The sequence below is a fragment of the Alosa sapidissima genome, chromosome 22 (assembly GCF_018492685.1).
Source record: "Alosa sapidissima isolate fAloSap1 chromosome 22, fAloSap1.pri, whole genome shotgun sequence".
Taxonomy (NCBI): domain Eukaryota; kingdom Metazoa; phylum Chordata; class Actinopteri; order Clupeiformes; family Clupeidae; genus Alosa; species Alosa sapidissima.
In genome coordinates this window covers 25,916,203-25,938,447 of record NC_055978.1, presented here as the reverse complement: position 1 = coordinate 25,938,447, position 22,245 = coordinate 25,916,203, and the positions used below count along the sequence as shown (strand labels likewise).

At 42.7% G+C, this 22,245-nt stretch overlaps 1 protein-coding gene, 1 pseudogene and 1 gene segment (V, D, J or C); 1 reads left to right on the top strand and 2 right to left on the bottom strand.

Annotated features, from left to right (window-relative positions):
• Window positions 1-1,349: 1,349 nt before the first annotated feature.
• Window positions 1,350-9,939, bottom strand: LOC121697799 (annotated as a pseudogene).
• Window positions 9,940-12,978: 3,039 nt separating this feature from the next.
• LOC121697426 (tetraspanin-7-like) lies at window positions 12,979-14,719 on the bottom strand. The gene has a single exon (XM_042078949.1). The coding sequence runs from the start codon at window positions 14,716-14,718 to the stop codon at window positions 13,585-13,587; it is 1,134 nt and encodes a 377-aa protein (XP_041934883.1). The 5' UTR covers window position 14,719; the 3' UTR covers window positions 12,979-13,584.
• A 3,368-nt stretch (window positions 14,720-18,087) lies between these two features.
• On the top strand, window positions 18,088-18,752 carry LOC121696818. The segment is given in 2 exon segments: window positions 18,088-18,136; window positions 18,424-18,752. Coding segments are annotated over 2 exon segments (378 nt in total).
• Window positions 18,753-22,245: the final 3,493 nt, after the last annotated feature.

Genomic DNA, 22,245 nt, shown 5'->3' with positions numbered 1-22,245 from the left:
GTGATTGTGTTTTTCTGAACTATGAAAAACATAATGTGTCCTGTATTGAGCTGGATAATAAAATAGAAAAGTTACATTTTGCCATGTACTGTCAATTAGAGTTAAAAAGTAACAAGGAACCTGTATCTTAGTGGATAGATTTACAATTGCTAACATAGTGAAATCAGAAAAAGCACTGTTCAAATATCAACTGAGAAACCAGGTAGTGACTTGCATTTGTTGTTTAATTCAGTAAGCAACTAACAGTCATGAAACACCTGCACTGATAGTATTAAGATGAGACAGGACACACCTCCTATTAAGCCACAGCTGTGTGTTGATGGCCTACCTAGACAAACAGTAAGGCACTTAGGATACAGTCTGAAAGCTCACTACTGTATACTGCTGCGGTCACACACTATGCATCCTGTTAAAAACAAACAAACAAAAAACCCTGAAGTTATATAATACAGAGCCCCTAAACGTCCAGTTAAAATAAAATAAATAAATATAAAACAACTGATATATTGTGAGGTCAGTTTACTTAAACATGCACACAGAGATCATAAATTGTGTGCAGAATACAGTTTCTATAACTTACTCGTGGGCACATTAAAGTAAATTGTGTGTGCATTAGAAGAATCATTTTCAGCGTACTAAAATGTGGGCACATTATTAAATTGAGCTCACAATGATACATAGAGTGCTCATCTAAAGTAAATTGTATGCACATTACGTTGTGAACTCAATTCACTAAATGGGCACAGATGATAATAAATTATGCACACATTGTAATGAATTCAGAAAATTTGGCTAATCCACATAGTAGATGTCCCCTATAATCAATAAATCATGTCAAACATTGTTAAAGCACAATCAGGTCAAACATTTTAAAATGGCAGAAGGCAATCACTTTTCCCTGTGTATTCCCCCTAACAGCAAGCTACAGAAAATATTGAGCCTTTTATCCAGTTCTTAGGGTTTGATTGTGTTGGGTTTGGTAATGGCTATTGTGTGTGTTTTCACAATGACTCACTTCTGCCTTTATGATCAAGGGGATTATGTGTAGACCATAGTTGCACAAGTTGGTCTTTTATGCTGTAATAGTTTCTGAGTTGCTCAGTTTGTTCAATTTACTCTGTTTCTTCCCTGCTACGTAGCGCTGTGTGACGTGTCAAAGATTTAACTAATATTGGAATCACTGTGTGGCACCACAGTTAACTACAATGAATGACTGATGTCACACAATAACCCAGTTGTCCAAAGTGGTGCCTCTGTATCCATTGCAGGAGACATAAGCATAATCCCATAATAAAACAGTGGCACCAACAAGTATATGTATTTATGTCAAAACAGAAGCAGACAGAAAATATATGAATATATGGTGTATTTGCATTCAGCATTACAGATTTACATAATGAACAAGTCTCTAGTCCAGAAATCAGTGAGCTTTCTTCAACTTCATTAGTATGAGCATTATTTAAGGTTGTTATTTAGGTCCAAACATATTTAAGCTTAACATAAAAAGGTATGTTTTATAGACGTTCCTTGTCATGACAGATGTAGTACTGCAGGCATGATTCAAGTACTATAGTGACCTAGATGTAAACAGTATAATGACACATACCGAAAACTGAGGAGCTGACGACGTTGTAAAGTACAGCAATACAAGAGCTAGGAACTTCAGAAAATCAGTAATTCTGATATTGCATGCTGTACCTAGATGATTATGTTTTTGTGTGCGTGTATATAAAAGCTTAAAATCAGAAACACCCTTGTCCATCATGTTCAGACCTGTCACTGTCGACTGGTGGTCTGAGCAGTCATTTTCAACCACAGAAATGCCGAATTTTGTGTACACAAGCAAGAGCACAAAGTTGTATGGTATGTGCACACAGTGGACAGTCACAGGAAATGACCCGTCCACATCACAGTTGTCATCAAACGTATTACAATTCAAATCAAATATTTGGATACAAAGTGCCAGTACACACTTTAAAGTATTCACAGCAATAACAAATTTGACATCTCTGCTTCAGATACACAGTCTCTATGCATAATGTGATTACAAGGGTTTCCTGCCAGTTGCCTCTCCTCCCATGATAACCGCAGACTGACTGGAAGAAGGGAAAAGAAAAAAAGAGATGTTTATGATATAAACTCTCTTTATTCTTGCTGTTGATAGACTCCCGCCAAGGGAAAAATTCAGTCAAACCATCTATTTCCTAGGGCCCATGGCATATTCACATAGTAACAACTTCCTCAAATGCCTTGACTGAATTCAACCACCAGTGTCAGCCTCAACATACAGTACGTGACCTTGGTGACTAGCACAAGTAGGCTGATTCTGGATCCGAATTGACCGGGATACAGTCTACAACCTCAGCACCTTCTTCGCAATCAGCTGGGGTTGGGGAGAGCCTATGAGGATCATGTAACGCAGACCTCCCTCGCCCAAGAGGGCGGCTTGCTGTCATAGGGGAGGCAACGTGCCACTGAGTCTGGATCCTTCCCGTTACGCTCCACTTCGGCTCCACCTGGTCCGCCAACACCACACGTCCCTTGATGAGCTTGCCCAAGCCAGCCAGGATGTTCCACACCAGGCTGTGCGGAGTAAGGCCTCTCAAGAAGCTTCAGAACCCGCTGAACCTACAAGCACCAAATTGTACATATCTTGTTTAAAAAGTCAGAAAAAGACGAAGTCTGGTCTCAGTTCTATATTGGTTTTAATAAACTAAAGTGAGTAAAAAACAAGAGTCTAAAGCGGATTAGTATCTGACCTCTGAGAAGTCTCCTTTCTCTGCAGCTTCAATTGCATTCTGGGCAATGTAGTTGCGAAGAATGAACCGTGGGTTGGTGCTGTCCATAGTTTGGATCCTCTTCATGTTTAGTCTCTCCACATTGGGCTTGTCACACTCCTTCTCACACTCACGCGCCAACCTCCTCCTATTCAAGTTCAAAGAGGAAATGCAAAACAAAACATGGCATTCATAACATATCTCTACATCTTTCTCTGTACAATTTTGCTCACAAAAGCCTCCAACGTGCACCAGAGTTTGCATGTCGCCTAACCTGTATCGCTGGATCCACCGGAGCCAGTCGCCCCTCTGCTTGGCCGCCAGATCCTCCTTGTTGGTCTCCAGCAGCTCCTTCAGCCTGCCGAGCTTCCGCAGCTGCTTGGCCACCTCCGGCTTGCTGGCCATGATGCTGAACATGGCTGGGTTAGCCTGGCTCATGGAGAGCATCATCTCCAACTCACTGCACACAGAATGCCGGACAGGGGAGAGGTGGAGAATGACAAAGGATAAGATGAAGTATACAGTGATCTTGTGTCTGAAGTGTTGAGCAGCTGTGTGCATAATGGCAAAGCTACTTCATTTCCATAACCTAGACCATTGGTTCCCAAAGACTAGGTTGCGATCCACGGGTGGGCCGCAGGAGATTTTATTTGGGTCGACAGCACAATTTATGTTGTGTAATAGGCCTAGCTTATACCATTTAGCCAGGAAAGCTAACAGTTTTTTTATTAGGATCTAGTTTGTTAACTACAGTCATGGCCCTCTGTGCAATTTTGCATTTAGAATAGCTTTGAAACTGGGGGGCGAACGCGTTGCAGAGGGGACAGCATGGACATCTCACTCGCAAAATTGAACATTTCTGTGGGGCACCTGCCATTGACCTCGCAGTTGCAAAATGCAAGGGACATGAATCTGCCTTTTTGCACGAACATCCATGGCATCGTGCAAGTAGGCTGATTCATGTCCCTTGCATTTTGCAACTGCGAGGTTAATGGCAGGTGCCCCACAGAACTGTCCACGCTCTGGCACCCCGCCTGTGACGCGTTCGCCCCCCAGTTTCATGAGCTATTCTATATATAAAAATGCACATTGGGAGACAAAACCATGACTGTGGTAGTTAACAAACTACACCCTAATAGAAAACTATTAGCTTTCCTGGTTAAATGGTATCAGTTAGGCCTTTTACACAACATAAGTTGTCTTGGTGACCCAAATAAAAATTTTGCGACCCAGTCTTTGGGAACCAATGGTTTAAGGTCACCAAGTATTATTAGTATTAGTACCAAGTAGTATTGTCCGTAGGAAAAAAATACATAGTTTTCTATTAGGATATAGTTTGTTTACCAGTCACAGCCCTAGAATAGCCCTGAAACCGTCGCAGAGGGGACAGCGTGCATCTCACTCGCAAAATATAACATTTCTGTGGGGCGCCTGCCATGGACCTCGCAGTTGCAAAATGCAAGGGACATGAATCAGCGCAAACATTAGCGGACAGCTGCTTCCGTTGACCGATTAAAATCTAGTTACCATGCTGTCAACTAAAGCAGACATACGTACTGTATACTGGACATGGCTATTCAATTTGAGCCATAGGCTGTCGATATTTTCGATTGTAGATACACTCTTTAAAGTTAATAGCAACTTCCTCACATTCCTTATTAATTCGGATTTAAAACGCACTACAGTGCATTATATTAGGCTACAATTTAAATGGACATTTTAAACGCTATTATTTCCTCTCGTTTTCCACCTCGTGAACTCTACTAGGATAGCCTACAATAAATGCTATTGCGCAAAAGCCTCTTGTTCCATTCTTACAACATAGCCTGTCACAACATACCGTGACAGGCGTATCTTTTCAGTAGTCATTTCCAACTTTCCACGCTGATGATGCTCAAAATGCAACACAACTGTGCTCAAAGCAGGATAAGAAAAAGCTGAGGTTGTGTGTTTGTACAAAACTTTTTACAGCTTTGAATATATTAACATTGTTTCATGTGTAATTGAGATTGCAGAATTGTGGGAAACCGAGTCAGTGCATCACCAATCCCTGTAATAGTAATGGTAGTAGGCGCTATTACGTATATAGATATGGCACTGTAGAATGGTTGGGGGTGGGGGCATAGACAAGTTTGATAACCTGTGGCCTTAAACAATATTGGTGGTTGCATGTTTGCTCTGAAGTGAAATGGGTCGCGATGGTCTGTCATTTTTAAAAAGTATGTCCCCAGAAAATAAGTTTGGGAAACACTGAACTAGACTACTCAAAAGGCTGTGCACTGGTCATTGAAAACTGGTCAATAGCAGTGGTAACACAGTCATAGTAATAGTAAAGCAGCAGTTTTGTTTTGTTTTTTTGATCGAATAAAAGCTACACTCTACTAAGACACTAACAAAGCGTCCTCTGCACACTTTGTCATGCATAGACAATGCTATTTATAAGAATGGGAATATGACCCTTCCTAGTATAACCAAGTGAATGGGAGGGCGGTTTAATGAACACAAGGACTTCTCTCAGTTTTAAGTAGCAACTATTTTTGTTTTCAGGGATGCAATTAGTGCCAGGTGAACAAAGAAACTCTTATCAGTGTTTTCACATGGTTACTTGAGAGGAGAGACTGACAAACACAAACAGGCATTGTTGGCTCAGCAAGCTCAGTAAACCTGACACTACAGTAAGAACCTACCAATTCTCCAGTTGTGCTTGTCTTGCTATGCACTGCAAGCATTGTATTGAAAGGAAGACAAGGTATCATTAGGGAACAGCATATTCTCAATTACACTTTCCAGAACATTTAAGTTTTTACTTCATTTCTATGCACAATTGGCAAATGTGTTATTTACTGGCGACTTCTAACATATATTTGAACATTTCTAAAATGTTACAAATATACTAAGTCACTTTTGTGAACACTGATTTCACTAATAGTGACAATCTAGGCTACATCTGAGTAGTAGTCAATAGAGTCTCAATTACAACCAATTTAGTTCAAGCCTAAGAGGGTGCTATCATCCACCATGGTTATGGACCATTCTAAGAGTGTGCTATCATCCACCATGGTCATGGACCATTCTAAGAGTGTGCCATCATCCACCATGGTCATGGACCATTCTAAGAGGGTGCCATCATCCACCATGGTCATGGACCATTCTAAGAGGGTGCTATCATCCACCATGGTCATGGACCATTCTAAGAGGGTGCCATCATCCACCATGGGCATGGACCATTCTAAGAGGGTGCTATCATCCACCATGGGCATGGACCATTCTAAGAGGGTGCCATCATCCACCATGGGCATGGACCATTCTAAGAGTGTGCCATCATCCACCATGGGCATGGACCATTCTAAGAGTGTGCCATCATCCACCATGGGCATGGACCATTCTAAGAGGGTGCCATCATCCACCATGGTCATGGACCATTCTAAGAGGGTGCTATCATCCACCATGGTCATGGACCATTCTAAGAGGGTGCTATCATCCACCATGGTTCCCTGCCCTCACCGGGGCTCCATGGTGGGATGGTTGGCCACCTTGAGCTCCTCCATTGGGGCACCCTGTTCCAGCAGGAGTCCCACCACCCGCTCCACCGTGGCCTCCTCCGCCTCGCCCTCCATGGGCCACGGCACCTGGCTCAGGAGGCGGAATGTGTTGGTGAAGTCAGCACCTTATGAGATGAGATGAGATGAGATGAGATGAGATGAGATGAGTTCAGACGAGAGAGAGACGGAGAGAGAGAGTGATAGAGAGAGAGAATGAAAAACAAAAAACATGGATGACACAAAGGGAGAGATATGAAGAGCAGTGAAATGAAGCACACGGTCACCCAGTCTGGCCAATGAAAGAACATGTAAAGCTACTATCTATCTCCCCTGGGTACTGTCTCCCCTCCCCTGTCTTATGCCTAATATTTCAGATGACTCAGCGTGCACAGTGGTGTACACACCCTCTTTGCCAAGTAAAACAATCCTCTCCAAAGTACGTAGTCTCTTCTTTCAATTTTACAACCACTTTTTGAAGGCCGAACACATTTGAAGTGTACAAAAGAATGATAACCTGCTTTACCCTGTTAAAGTACTTATGTTATCCTTAATCTTCATAGTGTGTCTGCCCCACACACATTCATTCTAATACTAATACCTGTGTTGTACATTGTCTCTAGCAGGTCTTCCACCAGCTCCTGGTCCTCTGGCTCCTCACGCTGGAGGAGGCCCAGCTTCTTCCTCATGTTGGCCATGTAGAAGCGCTCGTACATGGGCATGTAGTCATCAAGGATGGCCCCAGCTTGCGACCCCTGTAACTCTTTCCCAAGAGCCTCTGCCAGACGGACAAGGTTCCAGCGACAGACGTACGGTTGAGCCTCGTAAGTGTAGCGTTTTCTTTTGTCTGAGGCATTGCATGCAAACTCAGGGTCAAACCTGACAGAGGGAGCAAAACAAAATAAACAGACAATCCTATGTTATGTGCCAAGTTAATCTCTGAATTGTTCCCAGTGAAGACCAATAGTTGTACTACATTAATGAGAAAAGTATTATTGTTTAGAACTGGGGTAACGTATTGTGCAGTGCAAGCTACAAAATACCTATCCATGAAGCCAAAAGGACCATAGTCTATAGTGAGACCCAGGATGCTCATGTTGTCAGTGTTGAGTACACCATGGCAGAAGCCCACACTCTGCCACAAGGCCACCAGCTTGGCTGTCCTCATGCTCACCTAAAATAACATGATATTATAAAATGGACATATACATTTCAAACATGCAAACAAAGATCCTTGATTACTAGCTCCGCTTGAACCCTCTCTGATGCAAATATAGTCTGGAGAATTCCTGATGCATATAGATATTTATGACATCAAAATATCACAGGCTTTGTATGGAGCATTATACATTATATTTATTGCTAGTTTGTATGCATTTTATACTTAATGGAGACATGCCATTTAAAATAAACAATTAAGTACATAAAACAAGTTTGGTTTCATGGCTAAATCTTCCTACCTCTTTGAAGAAGGCTGCATTTCTCTCCTTGCGATCTGAATGGCTCTTCTGGATGTTGGGGTAGAAGGTCTCGATCACATAATCCAGCAGCTGGGCACGGATGTCATGGCGACCCACACTGGGGCCCTGCCTGTTGGTGAAGTCATCAACAGGGTGGAAGATCTCAAATGACCCGAACCTGGGTAAACAAATGACAACAGATTTGTTTATTTACTTGTTTGTTTTCAAAACGGTGCATGGTAAATTTTAGTTTCAAGGATGTATACGAGTTGATTAAAATGGGCTTGCATAACTTCAGTGACATAAATTGCTCTAAATGTGTTGCAGTGAGATGCAGCATTCTGATTTAGAAGACAAATACTCGCCATTTTTATAGCTGCCTCTGTGCCAGATCCAAATGCCTTGTCCAATATTTTATCTGACAGTAGCAATAAATCTTGAGAAGCTCACTCGTAGCTGCAAACAGCTTTATGCTCTTGTTGCCCAGTGACATTTTGGACATTACAAAATCATTGCCCTGCAGTACTGCAGCAAAATACCAGGCCCAGCTCAGCTTTCAGCTTTCCACTGGATCCAGAACAGGTAAGCAAAGTGACCCTTCACCTGATGAATGTCGGGGCGATGCGCAGGACAACTGAGCACCTCTCAGGCTGTGGGTTTCCACTGTAGAAAACATCCCGCATCACATAGGTGTCAGAGGTCACGAGGGAGCCTGCACGGGTAGTGGGCACTCCCAGGGCAAACATGGCTTCACTGCACAGAAACTCACGAATGCTGGAGCGCAACACTTTACGCCCATCTGACTGCCTGCATCACAGGGAGAATAAGCTAGTCATAGTAATAGCAACCAGCTTTACTGATAGATAGATGGATAGATAGATAGATGGATAGATAGATACTTTATTGATCCCCAGGGGAAATTCAAGGCCTTGTGTTGACGATCTGTAAATAATGCATTACATTTAAAAGAAAGATCTTTTTTCCACTGAGTGAGAGGCCGTGTGATATTTCTTATGCAAGGAGAGCACGAGTGTGCCTAATCCATTAAGCAGCTCCAGAATGGAGGCAGGCTGCCACATTCTGGCGATTAGGGTATTAGGGCCAAATGGGTAAGGTTCTAGAATGTCTTGAGAACTGTCAGTATTATTCATGAATACATTTTTTTTTATCTTCTGAAAAAAGGCTAACTAACTATGCAGTTAAAATCAACCTGTAGCCAAGCAGTAAATAAAGAAATATTGAGACAAACTGAATTTAGCACTAACATCACAAAACTATAAAAATCTAAAAAAAAAAAAAAAAAACCCCAACATCAGCATTATTTTTAACTTTTACTTTGTTATTAACTTTTTCGTGGTTTGACGTAGGCCTACTGAACACAGTACCTGGAGTATGGTGTCAGTCCAGCCCCTTTAACTTGGATTTCCCATCGTCCACACGGGTTGTCATGATTTTGGCCGCGGGATTCCACTTCGCCTAAATAGCAGACCGCTCCATCACCCAGCTGTCCAGCAAACTGACCGAACTGGTGACCGCAATAGCAATGAGCAGCGGGCTCGGAACCTGGCATCAGTTTCGAGCCACTGAGGTACTCTGCACCATGAGAGTCTCTCAATACATCCTCTGCACTCAGTCCCAGCAAAGACAAAGCTGGTTCCGACACTGCCACAAATTTGGGGTTGTCAAGCGACTGCGGCGTAACTCGAGAGAAACAGGCCCCTTTCACGATCCTCGATCCGGGTTCCCTCGATGAATCCACAGGTAGTGTTAGCAAAACAACATTATTAAAAGCGAGACGTTCAAGAGGTGTACGACTGAGCACGGAGCCCATGAGGTCCATGTCGAGAGTGGAAAACACCACTCAAATGCTGACCTCCTCTGGATTACTATTACGCGTAGCCTAGGCTATGAGTGCAGAGGTCTACGACCGAAAAAAAATAACCCTCATCTGCTGCTGCAGTTTAGAGGAGGATTAATCCACTCAAGCTCCTGGCACAATGTATTTGCGCGAGAACGAGTGCCACGGTTTTGCGACATGTAAGATATGTAACGTGTCTAAATAGTTGCCGACTCATAATTAATCATTCATCCGATCCTTCCAAACCAAACAGTGTAAAAGTCCAAACAACAACATACTCTGTGACATCCACCTTTTTTGTTTGGTGTAACTTGTTATTGTATCCTGTCTGAAACAGAGACCGAGAAATGAAAGGTGCCATTTGTTCTCCAACCCGTTCGTATCTAGCCTAGGCTATTTAAATTAGATTCAACTTTATTGTCATCGTGCAGAGTACAATACAAAGCCAACGAAATGCAGTTTGCGTCTAACCAGAATTGCAAAAAAGCAGAAAAGTGCAATGTGATAGGCCTATACAAAGTATAGACAGGTGATGCATAGGCAGGACAAGAATAAAGTACAGTGTAGACAGTAGTATGCAATAGGTTTACAGAGGATGGTTTAGAGTAATATAAATTAGATATAAATATGTGCAGTGTATAGATATAAGAGCAGAATAAATATGGCAACTAAATTAATAATGTGAACAACATGTACAGATGTGCAATGTAGTAGCAGTAAGAATAATATAGAGATATGCACTGTATTAACAGAATATAGTATGAGAAAAAACAGAATAAATATGGTAGTATGAACCATATAGACATATATGTACAGTATTAAGAATGTAGAGATATGTACAGTATTATTAATGTAGAGTATTAAGAATAAGTGTATGTGCAGGATGGATAGTATGAAGAGCACTAGAATAAGGCTATGTATAAGTGTAATTAAAGTATGTATTTGTAAATAAATAGAACACTATGGGTGGAATTGTCCTCATATGGTCTCATTGTTGTCCCTTTTTCAACAGAGTGGAGCATGATTTCAATGATATAAAGCATGATTTCGATATAGAATAAATGACTAGCCTAATAATGCAAACAGAGTAGTAGTCTACAAGTGAGGTGTTTAATTATGGCCTTCCATACATACCCAATGTCAATGCCACTGTTACCACTGAAGCTTTTGTGTGAATAGTATTTGCTTTTTCGAGTGTCAATTTGTGTGTATTGTCTTGGCAAAGTGTATTTGTGCGACTATTATTAGGGGTCCAAGTACAGAAGTTGTTCCCTGTAAACTTCTGAAACTAACACCAACTGTATTTTCATTTCCATGCCAACATTTTCCTGCCATTTTAAAAAATCTCCTCAGAGGCCATTCTTCCAAGTGGTAGGCTATACAACTACAGAATAACACCAACAATTGTTTTATTGGTTGCTCCTCTTCAGAGTTACACATCAGTAAAATGTATTTGCCCATAATGGTTCTAGAATCTATTATCATTACCTTCTCAGATAAAGTTCCAATCACAACCAAACCAAACACCAAATTCTGTGAAATGCCACACATGGAGGGTGCTAAAACTGCCACATGTCAAGATCTCAAGATTCGCTAATCGCTTCACGTGGAAATGTGTAATGTGGTGTGCTATACTTTGCCCCATTTCCTCAGTGACCTTTAACCTTTTCCTGCTTAAGCACTTATTCCATTTTGCTTGGACACCAATAATCACAGCTTGCATTTATATTTATTTCTATAATAATAATAATAATAATAATAATAATAATAATAATAATAATGATAATAATAATAATGATAATAATAATATTATCAATTATGCTGTTTTTCTACACACATCTCAGCTGTCTCTCCGGCTACAGGCCTAAATGAAAAGCACAACAGTGTGTTCCCATAGATCTAACTCTCTTGAGAGTAAATGAGATGCTGTTTAGATGCCCATTACTCTTCAGCATGTCAGGCCACATAGAGTGGGAGACAATATTGGTCGCCTCTGCCTGAGACAATTTAGCACCTCGCTGCACATGGATCGGGGGGTTAGAGACATAAAAATGGGTTTGCTGCGTCAATGTCTCTTAAAACCCAGAGGATTTTATGGTTCTACTACCAGTTATTTGGGAAAGCGAGCAAATGCACAACCAAACCATTCAGCTGCAGCTTCTATTTCAGTGTATCTTGAGTTTGGATTTTATATCTCTCACCGCAATCAACTTCTGTGATCTACCTTGTTAAGCTCAGTGAGTTAGAGCGATTTTGAATTTAAGCCACATAACAATGATCTTGTTCAGTGCCTCTTTATGAGAGAGTTGGCGCGTTAACTTTCAGCTCTGTGAGTCTGTAGATGCAGTAGATGTGTAGTGCAGTTATCCTGGCGGCCCTGGACATATGAATTGATAGGAATGTTTTGGCCAAACTTGTCAGACCAGATCAATTTCAAGTCAAGGGAAAGCCCATGGCCACAGATCTTCTGCTCGCATATAGATTGATTGGATTTATTTATTTATGTATTTGTTTATTTATTTATTTTTGTTGGGGGGGGCAGTATACCAAGTAATGAATATATAGACTCTTAAACAAATGTTTACAAAATGTTTGGTGCACAGATTTAGAGGCTGGAGGGATAGACCTACTAGATGGCACAATCATACTACTAACCCATTTTGAGCCATTTTGTATTTTTTTATTTACATACAGCACATCCTTACAGTCTGCTGAACTGCAGATGTTTATCTTTCTCTTTCTCTTTTAAAGTTTTTTTTTGTTCTGTTGCTCACACAAATTCATTCCATGAGGTAAATGACCTCAGATAACTGTTTCCTTCATGTCATCAGTAGCCATCTGATACAATATCTGATACATTTTATTTGATTTCAACGGCAATAATGTCAGCTAAGACAAGGACAAAAAGATTTGCACCATCCTGATATACAAGATAGATGTGTAGTGACCTCAGTGGCAAATCAAATTCTGATTTATTGTTATCCACAATCAATATGGGAAACATATATGAATAATCAATTAATAATACACATGACAAGGTGATTCTTAAGTGGGATATACAATAAACAGATATTGATTTCCTTGGCATGTCTTGGCCTTGGCATGTCATTACGTTAACATTATTTCCATTTCTATAGCTATTGCAGTGGATAACAGCCGTATTGCACCTGAACAATTTTCATGATGCATATTTGTAAATTAAAGTAAAATATCACACACATTTATATACATTTTTTATAATACTCAATACAATTTCTACAGATAACTTGTATTTTCAAAGTAGTTATCAAATTAGTAAATGTTTTGTGACAATTACCAATATTTTGTTTTACATACCCAAAAGATGTCCCGTTGTGAATATCCCTTGTATTAATTAATCCCATATTCTCTTGTGTTGTGCTCTTAACTTTTTTGAGTGCTTCTTAAAGGATGTGTTATTATTCATTCACTATCTGAAATGCCTTAAGGATATAATACTTGAAGTAGCGTGAAACATACTCATTTGTAAGTCCATGCATAAATAACTATATACAGAAGTAAATCTGATAAAGGTCTTGGTTACCTTAGTGATAGTTGTATTTAGTTTTTTTCAAGTACAGTTGTTTTTGTACTGTCTCTGCTGTCCTGTGTTATACAGTATTAACTCGAAACAATCAGAATCAGCAGGATAGAGATGTTGGCATTCCTTCAGTAGGCTATCTATCTAAAGTGTCCAAATGGATTAGGAATGGCTCATGGATATCTAACAATGGTTTCACAATAACAACAGCAATGACTGCAAACATATTAATGGTTTGTCCATTTGGTCGAGACTGTAGTTTGGAATTCAGGTGGTCAGGTGAATTTCGACCAGCTGTGCACTTCCATGGCACAGTCCTGAGGCACAGCCCTGTCCAGTTATGGTAGTGCAGAGGTCACAGGGATCCCAGTGGGTACGCAACCCACACATGTTAATGAACTCCTGGTCGCTGTAACCGAGGTGCCAACCGGTTGGCGAGTAGGCATGCCAGTGTGATGCCTGCGACTTGGATGAAAGCCAGCCCAAGCACAGTTGCAGCGATGTGAAAGACATTGTCGTTGACAAAGCTGAACACTTTCCGGAAGCATCCGTGAGGATGGATCCCAGCAGCTGCCGCCACTCCTTGGCTGCCCCCCTCCGGCAGCGGTCGGTTGCGACAGCCCTTACGTCGCACGCAGCAGCTGTCGGGCACCGACGTCCAGGTGATGTTCCCGGGCAACACTGCCGAGCCGCCAGAGAAATCTTGGGTTGCCCAGTCAGAGCTGAGCCAGTCGCGCCATCCCTCGGCCCCGCAGCACTCGAGCACCCTCTGAAGGCTGTCCAGGGCGTCAGCCCGACCGTCGTCCTCACCGTAGGCTGCCACTGCCTGGTGCAGGCCACTGCGGAAGCCCCCGGCAATGTCCTCGCGGTAGAAGAGCCCGGAGAGGCCGGCGGCAAGCCCGCCCATCAGTGCGGCCAGCTGGAAGAAGCCATAGGCGCGTAGCAGGCATGGCAGGTTGGCGGCCACCCCCAGGCAGCCCAGGAATCCCCAGGCGGTGATGGCGGCGCCGGTGGCCAGGAGAATGAGCGGCGCGTTGGGGTAGCGGTTGGACGACAGCAGCATGTAGTCGGCCAGGGAGGCCTGCGCCCACACGCCCAGTGTGAAGATGGCCAGCCCGGCCGCCCAGAACATGCAGCTGAAGGCCAGCAGCGCCAGCCGCAGTAGGGGCATGACGCCCACCGCCCGGCAGCATGGTGGGGCATTGCCCACGTGGGCCACTGGGGGCGCCAGCGAGGCCTCGGAGCACAGCGACAAGGAGAGACGCTGCTGCTGCTGCTGCTGCTGATGATGCTGTTGCAGCTGCTGTTGCAGCTGCTGCTGCTGCGAGTCGTGCTGATCCTGGAAGGGTGAGAGCAGGTATCCGGGGAGCGCCGACGGCCGGCGGGAGACTGCCGTAGGGGTGAGGAGGCTCGGACCCCTGGGCGAGGACAGCCGTCGTGCTGCGTGCTGCTCGCGCTCCCACTCGCTGGATCGGCGTGGGCTCGGCCGCGCTGACAGCGAGTCGTAGGGCAGTGCACAGCTCATGGCCCCGGCTTTGGCTTTATCTACCTCCTCTCTCTCTCTCTTTCTTTCTCTCTGTCTCTCTCTCTCTCTCTCTCTTTCTCTCTCTCTGTCTCTCTCTCTCTCTCTCTCTCTCTCACGCTCTCGCTCCTCCCTATTGCCCGATTCCCTTTGTTCCCGTGTCTTGTGCAGATGTCCCCCCCTTCTCACTAACTATCAACACGACCAATCCCCTCCAGTCCCCCCAAGATTGTGCTTTATGGCTAGTTGTTAACCCCCCCTCACCATCACCTCACACCCTCACCTCACCGTAAATCTGCCAAGTCGAGGAGGAGAATGGCGGCGTTATCTTCGGCCACAGCAGCCCATTTCCCTTTGCTGTGTTTAAAATGTTTATTCCGGGCATTCCTTCCACCTGCTTGCTCTCCAGTGTGCATCTCTATCCAAAAAAGCCTGATGTCCCTCTTTCTTTCTCTCACTCGTTCTTTCCTCTTTCTTTCTCTCACTCGTTCTTTCCTCTTTCTTTCGTTTTCTTTTCTTTCCGTGTGTCCTGCTGGACTGCACAACACAGCGGTAAGAATGGGAATGTGCCTCGACCAAATCCTTCCGGTGATTCGAGAGCCACTGGTCAGGATTTTAGTACCGTGCCTGAGCTGTTGGTTGAACCAGTGGATGTTAAAAAACATGACTAGTTTGATGGTTAGATTATCATAACTCTTTAAACCCTGGACAGACCACTCTCTTATATATTTTTCGCCACTGATACCAATGTGGAAGACTGGTGATGTCATGGATCAATACTAGTCAAGGACATGTTCTGGTATTTCACTTTATTATACACCTTGAGATTAGATGGGGAAAGTGGCAGCCCCATAAAGAAATGTTGGTCATCCATTCTACATCAGATGAGCTATGTTAGATGTTACAGAAATGCAAATATTATTTTGCCACAAGACTTACTGTCATGTTCTGGGTTCAATATTTAATAAAAGAATAATTACCATTTTGGCCTGCAATTTTGTTACACTAATGCACTCTAATTTTCCACCTAAATATTTATGGCCTGAAATAAATTACATTACAGACATTTGCGCTATAGTGCCATTTCCCTCATAGATTTCTATACCATAATGCAAACAGGATTGATTTTAAGCCATATTCATATCATAATTAAGAGGGCAGGGATATAATTAGCTAATCACTCTAGGGTTGATTATATGGGCATTTAAAGGTGAGTGGATAGGAAATTTTGTTTGGTCCACGGTGCTTTCCCTATGACAATTAATGGTGCATAAAATGTTGTCTCACTTGGCTGCTCTCTTGTCTCAGTGTCATACTGAAACAGCAGAGACTGAAGCCTTACCCTTCTACACCATACTGGTTACCATCTAAGCATCTTTCAAAAACAGTGGCCTTCTAGAAACATAATTAAATTGGAGACACTACATGTATACAGTTGTGGCTGAAATTGTTGTTCCCCTTCCACGAAAAAACAAAAAAACCTTGTTTTCTTTTAAATAATTTGAAACTGACAAAAGTAATTGAAATTCATCACTGTTTATTCCATGTTTAATGAAAATTCACAGAATATTTTATATATACCATATATATTTATACATAAAAACAAAATGATGGTGCCCCTCACCTAATAGTGTGTTGTACAAAGTTTAGAGGCAATCACTTCTGTAGCTCTGAATGAGACGTCTGCATGTCAGTTTAATCCACTCTTCCTGAGAAAAGTGCTCCAAAATGTTCTGATAGCCTTTACCTTCAACATGATTCTGCTCTGATCCCCTCAGGTAACTCTGATTTGTTTTAGCCCATGTTCATTTGGTGCACACAATATGATGTCAAACTGTAAAGATACTTTCCCACTTTTCAATAGGGCAGATGACTGAATACAAATACATCTGAGATACTAATTAAGGTGTTAGCTATAAACATCACTAAAGTCATTCATATTTTTGGGGGTGTATCTGAAGTAATCTGAAGGCTAATGTCATAATTTCAGCCCTGACTGTACCTAACCTTACAACCTATTCTGCTTAATAGTTTATCAATGTATAATTTACATAAACACAACAATGCAGACTTCCCAAACCCAGGAACCCACCCAGAAACACTGACTTTTATTTGGAAGCTGTCCTTCTCTTGGGATTGTGGGGAGTTTCCTGGATGCCTTGCAAGTTGCACATTTCTCTCAGCAACAGTCACTTATGTAGCAGCAGTGATTAGCATACGGTAATGTTTATTACCATGAGGGACCTCTGGAGCTCACTCCCACCACAAAATATCATCCCGGCGGTAATAACGATCCATGATGAGCCTCAAAATAGAACAGTATCTCCCCAGGCAGTTGGTAGAAATGGCCTGTTGTGAAATATGTGCCTTCCGTCATGACGCCCACGCTTCCTCCAGTCACCTGCCCCCGGAATCTCGCTCTCACACTGAACCAGTTTACAGACAACCATTAAAGCCCCCCCCCCCCCCACACACACACACACACTAATTAAATGCGCTTCTAGATAGATGTGCTCTTTGGAAAAGGACAGGCATAAATCAGGCTGAGGACTTCTCCCGCTGAGGGGAGTTTTCCTACAGACCTGTGTGAAAATAATTATTTGTCTACTAGTGTCTAGCATCAGTCCTTTTACATTTTAATGTCTTAGTATTGGGATGACTATTTTGCTCACTAATATAGAGTAATATTATTGGGTAATAATTTCAGTATGTTAGTACTGGGTTGACTATTGCTCACCTAAACTTCTTCAGGGCTCCTGTTCATAAAAGCATATGAGTTTATTAATGTCTTGGATGATTCTGTTATTAGTCAGATGATTATTGGGCATTCATAAAACATAAAAAATGACATCAGCTGCATGACAGAACCATGAGAACATTCAGCGATAATAATGTATGGTGTCATTTCATGCTATTTTCCATGTATCTTATTTGAAGAAAATGTATATTGATTGATTTTGAAATACAGTTGTAGACCATTGATGTGCATTTTTTTCATAATCATCTTAAAATTGTTGTAAATACTGAAGTTGATATTGTGCAGCCACTAACTTAAATGCAGTAACCAAAGGTTACCAATGGAGAGCAGACAACAGAGACATGTATAAACAGTCTTACTGCAATATGCACAAACTATGGATTTATTGTTACATTCATACTGAATGTTATTTGAACTTTGTATGTTGTGTAAATGTAAAATAGCTATTCAGAGTCAGACTGACCAGCTCCTTTTTTGTTACACATGGCTGAGAATATTTGCATAGGAAGCCCATTTTCATAAAGCTCATGGTCTAAAATCTGCAAGGCCAGTGGTTTGGAACAAGGAGACGACCTCAGACAGCCATAGCCACAGCAGAACTTTAAATAACTGAAATGTTGTCAGTCACCATCTCTGCCTGGATAATGATCCTCTGGAGTCATGGTAAAATGTTTTTGAATGCATAGCAGAGATGAGATCTTGTTGTTAACTATTTTGTTTGTTTCCCTATCTTATTTTTTGTGCTCTTCATATTCAGATGTATTTATATTGAATTGTGAGTTTATGATTCATGATTTATTGTGATATTTGGTAAGTTAACAAATGAAAAAAAAACAGACCTCTAAATGTGCCGTTTAATTAACAAAGCCTTTAATTAAATATTTTTTTTTTCAATCCATCAACTTAACTCTTGTTTCAAATTCATGTTGTATGTCTTGCTTCCTCTCCAGGTTCCAGTGGATCTGTAGTTTTGACTCAGTCCCCGGACATTCAGTCTGTCCAACCTGGCGCTACGGTATCCATCACCTGCACAGCCAGCAGCTCTGTGTACTGTTCGACCCATCGGGTGGAGGAGCTCTCCTGGTACCAGCAGAGAGACAGCAGTGCTCCCACTCTCCTGGTCTCCAAAGTCAGTTCCCTGCAGGCTGGCGTGCCCACTCGTTACAGCGGGAAAGGCAACGGGCTGACCTACACTCTGATCATCAGCTCCGTGCAGATAGATGATGCTGCCGTGTATTACTGTGGACAGACTGCGCACAGGCCATTCACACAGTGGTAAAGAGCTGTACAAAAACCCCCCTCAACCAGAGGGCATGCGACAGCTGGAGGCCTATATGAGGAGATGAGGAGGTAAGGGTTGAGACCATTTTTTTTTTCAGAAAGATTAATATGGCTGCCATTTATTTCATTATTTTCATTGTTCATTTTTATCCAATGTATATATTCATAATACAATTAGAAGTGTGAGACTTTTTGTTATCTATTTGTCTTTGTAGTATTTGTAGTGTTAAGTGCGCTTTGACTATTGGGTATAACTAATGTTTTCAGAAAAATGTAAATCCTGGCTGAAATCATAATGATATTCAGGGCTCTATAAGGAACTTTCATCATATAAACAAACTCCTGAAACTTGTCAGTTACTTTCAACATATAGCTACTACATTAAACATAAAACATATGCAAGGATATACATATGGAAGACTACATGGGCCCTATTAAGGAGGAATTATTTACTATCGGTCTGATATCCTGGAATATTTGTTCAGGCTCTTTTTGATGCCATGGAGCCACGGTGGACTTTGGGCCTCTGCACAACAGTTTTGGATGTAAGTTTACTTTCCACTTCAATATATTCCTTCACATTTTCATCAGATTTTTATATATTGTGCACCACATTATTGACTTGTATGAAATGTGTTTGCTCGTTAGCACGTCACAACTTGCAATAGATTCAGATTCAGTCTATAGGTCTAATAATAACACATAAGTAAAACACAAAGTTTATGCAATACAGTATGTGTGGTAATCAATATTTAATATGATTTTCTGTGAGAATTTTCAATATTTGGTTGTTACTTTTAAAGCAAAACTTGTCTGACTTAAATGCACTGGACACACAGTTTTTGTATAGCCACTAACAGGATTTGTATCATGGTGGTACACATTTGGAAAAGGCGCTAGAGTTGAAGTTGGACGTAAGTCTTTGTCACATGTATATAGACAAGTACTATGTTAATATTACAGTTTTGTGAGCTGTACATATTTACCTATGTTATTTCTACTTACATGTTTTCTGTATAAAAAGTGTTTTCTTTAAGTGTTAAGGATTGTGATTTTTTTTGTTTTGTTGTTGTTTCGCTGTTTGTTGTAATCTTATATTATTGTTGTAGGCCTACCCTAGGCAATTAACTTTGAAATACTTCAGATATTTGAGTTCATAATTCTAATTACTACAAATAACATTTTCTGTAATAATAGTTCTGGTAAAATTGGGAGTTGGGAGTTGGGAGAGAGAAAGCAAGAACACATAGGCTACTACTGGCCAAATCCTCTCCAATTGTTAGAATTGGACTCTGGGCGTTTGGGAACAGCTGAGGGAGGAGGCTACTTGAAACTGTGAGTTTCGGTCGGTGTGAGCGAGCGGACTTTCAGTTGACAGTAATTAACACCCTTTTGAACAATCTAAGCTGTGCGAACGTCAGAGGGCGGTCTACGCTGATGCATCATTAGTGAGACAGGACAGCTGCATGCAATTCCTAGCAGAATAAAAATAGTGGCCGCTGCTGAAGCGGCAGCAAAAGCGGCAGCCCTCGTTTCAGCCAGCCTCGTGTAAGACGGACACGGTCAAGACAAGCAAGTTGACCTGTGCAAGTTCACCGAGCACAGGCACCGACAAAGGCAAAATGTGCCGTTCCACCATATCTGTTATCACCGGCCATTGCAGAAAACGGCATCATGCCAAAGGGGGCAGAAATGTCAAAAGGGGCAGAAATCCCCTTCACCTCCAGGAACTTAAACGGTCCTCACCGACAGAAACCTCCTTCTCCATGGGCTTGTGGAACTGTCAATCCGCAGTCAACAAAACCGACTTCATAGCTGGCTATGCCAACCACCTTTCATTGGAACTCCTTGCTCTCACTGAGACTTGGATCAAACCAGAGAACACTGCCACCCCAGCTGCACTCTCCACTAACCTTACACTATCCCACACCCCTCGCCTATCTGGACGAGGAGGCGGGACGGGCCTGCTGATCTCCAACAAATGGAAATTCACCCCGCTACTGCCTTCAAACAAATATGTCTCATTCGAATTCCATGCCATCACAGTGATCGCCCCAGCAAAACTCTACGTGCTGGTCATCTACCGCCCTCCAGGCCAACTAGGCGACTTTATTGACGAACTTGACACTCTGCTATCCTCCATCCCTGAGCATGACTGTCCGCTTCTTGTTCTCGGTGATATGAACATCCACTTAGATGCCCCAGGCTCAACGGACTTTTTGGCCCTGGTCCACTCCTTTGACCTCGAACTGGTTCAAAGCCCACCGACTCACAAAGCTGGCAAAGAGCTTGACTTGATCTTCACTCGGAACTGCAGCACAGACACCCTCATGGTGACGCCTCTCCATCTTTCTGACCACTTCTTCATCCAGTTCAACGTCAGCCTGTCAGAACAGCCTCCGGCTCCTCAGCCGATGGTCACGTTCCGCCGCAACATCCGGAACCTGTCTCCAACGCACTTCTCCTCTGTGGTTGCCTCCGGTCTACCTCCACTCAACACCTTCTCCTCTCTGGAGGTTAATGAAGCCACTGACTCGCTCTGCTCCACACTGACCTCGTGTCTAGACGAGCTGTGCCCTCTTACCACAAGGCCAGCTCGATCCAAACTTTCTCATCCATGGCTAAATGATACCCTCCGATCGCAGCGCACCAAACTCAGAGCCGCGGAGAGGAAATGGCACAAATCCAAACTAGCTGACGACCTCAAAAACTACCAGACACTCCTGACCTCCTTCTCAGCCAGCATCACTGCTGCTAAGACTGCTTTCTACCATGACAAAATCAACAGCGCTACAGACACTCGAAAACTTTTCTCAACCTTCAAATCGCTACTCAACCCTCAGCTGCCTCCTCCTCCATCCAGCCTTACTGCAGATACCCTCGCCTCATTTTTTACAAACAAAGTGGCGGCAATCAGCAGTCAATTCTCTACATGCCCACTCAACGCATCTGACTCAGATACCGCACTCCTACAACCTCTAGGGACTGCTGGAACATCTTTTTCAGCATTCACGCCTCTCTCCGAGAGTGAAGTGTCCAGACTCCTGACATGCAGCCGTCCTACCACATGCTCGCTGGACCCTATACCTACGAGCCTACTTCAGTCCATCAGCCCGACCATCGCTCCAGCTATCACACATGTGATCAATGCCTCGCTAACCTCCGGCACATTTCCAACAGCGTTCAAAATGGCCCAGGTAACACCGTTACTTAAGAAAGCTTCTCTCAACCCTGCTCAAGTCGAGAACTACCGCCCTGTCTCACTACTGCCTTTCCTATCCAAAGGCATTGAACGAGCAGTCTCCAAACAGGTCTCTGACTTCCTTTCACAGAACAACCTTCTGGATCCAAATCAGTCTGGGTTCAAAAGCGGCCACTCTACCGAAACGGCTCTGCTGTCTGTAACAGAAGCCTTAAAAGAAGCCAGGGCGACCGCTCGGTCATCAGTACTCATTCTGCTTGACTTATCGGCTGCCTTTGACACGGTTAAT

Coding starts and splice junctions, on each gene's coding strand:
- LOC121697426 (XM_042078949.1), bottom strand. CDS start 14,718: ATGAGCTGTGCACTGCCCTACGACTCGCTGTCAGCGCGGCCGAGCCCA.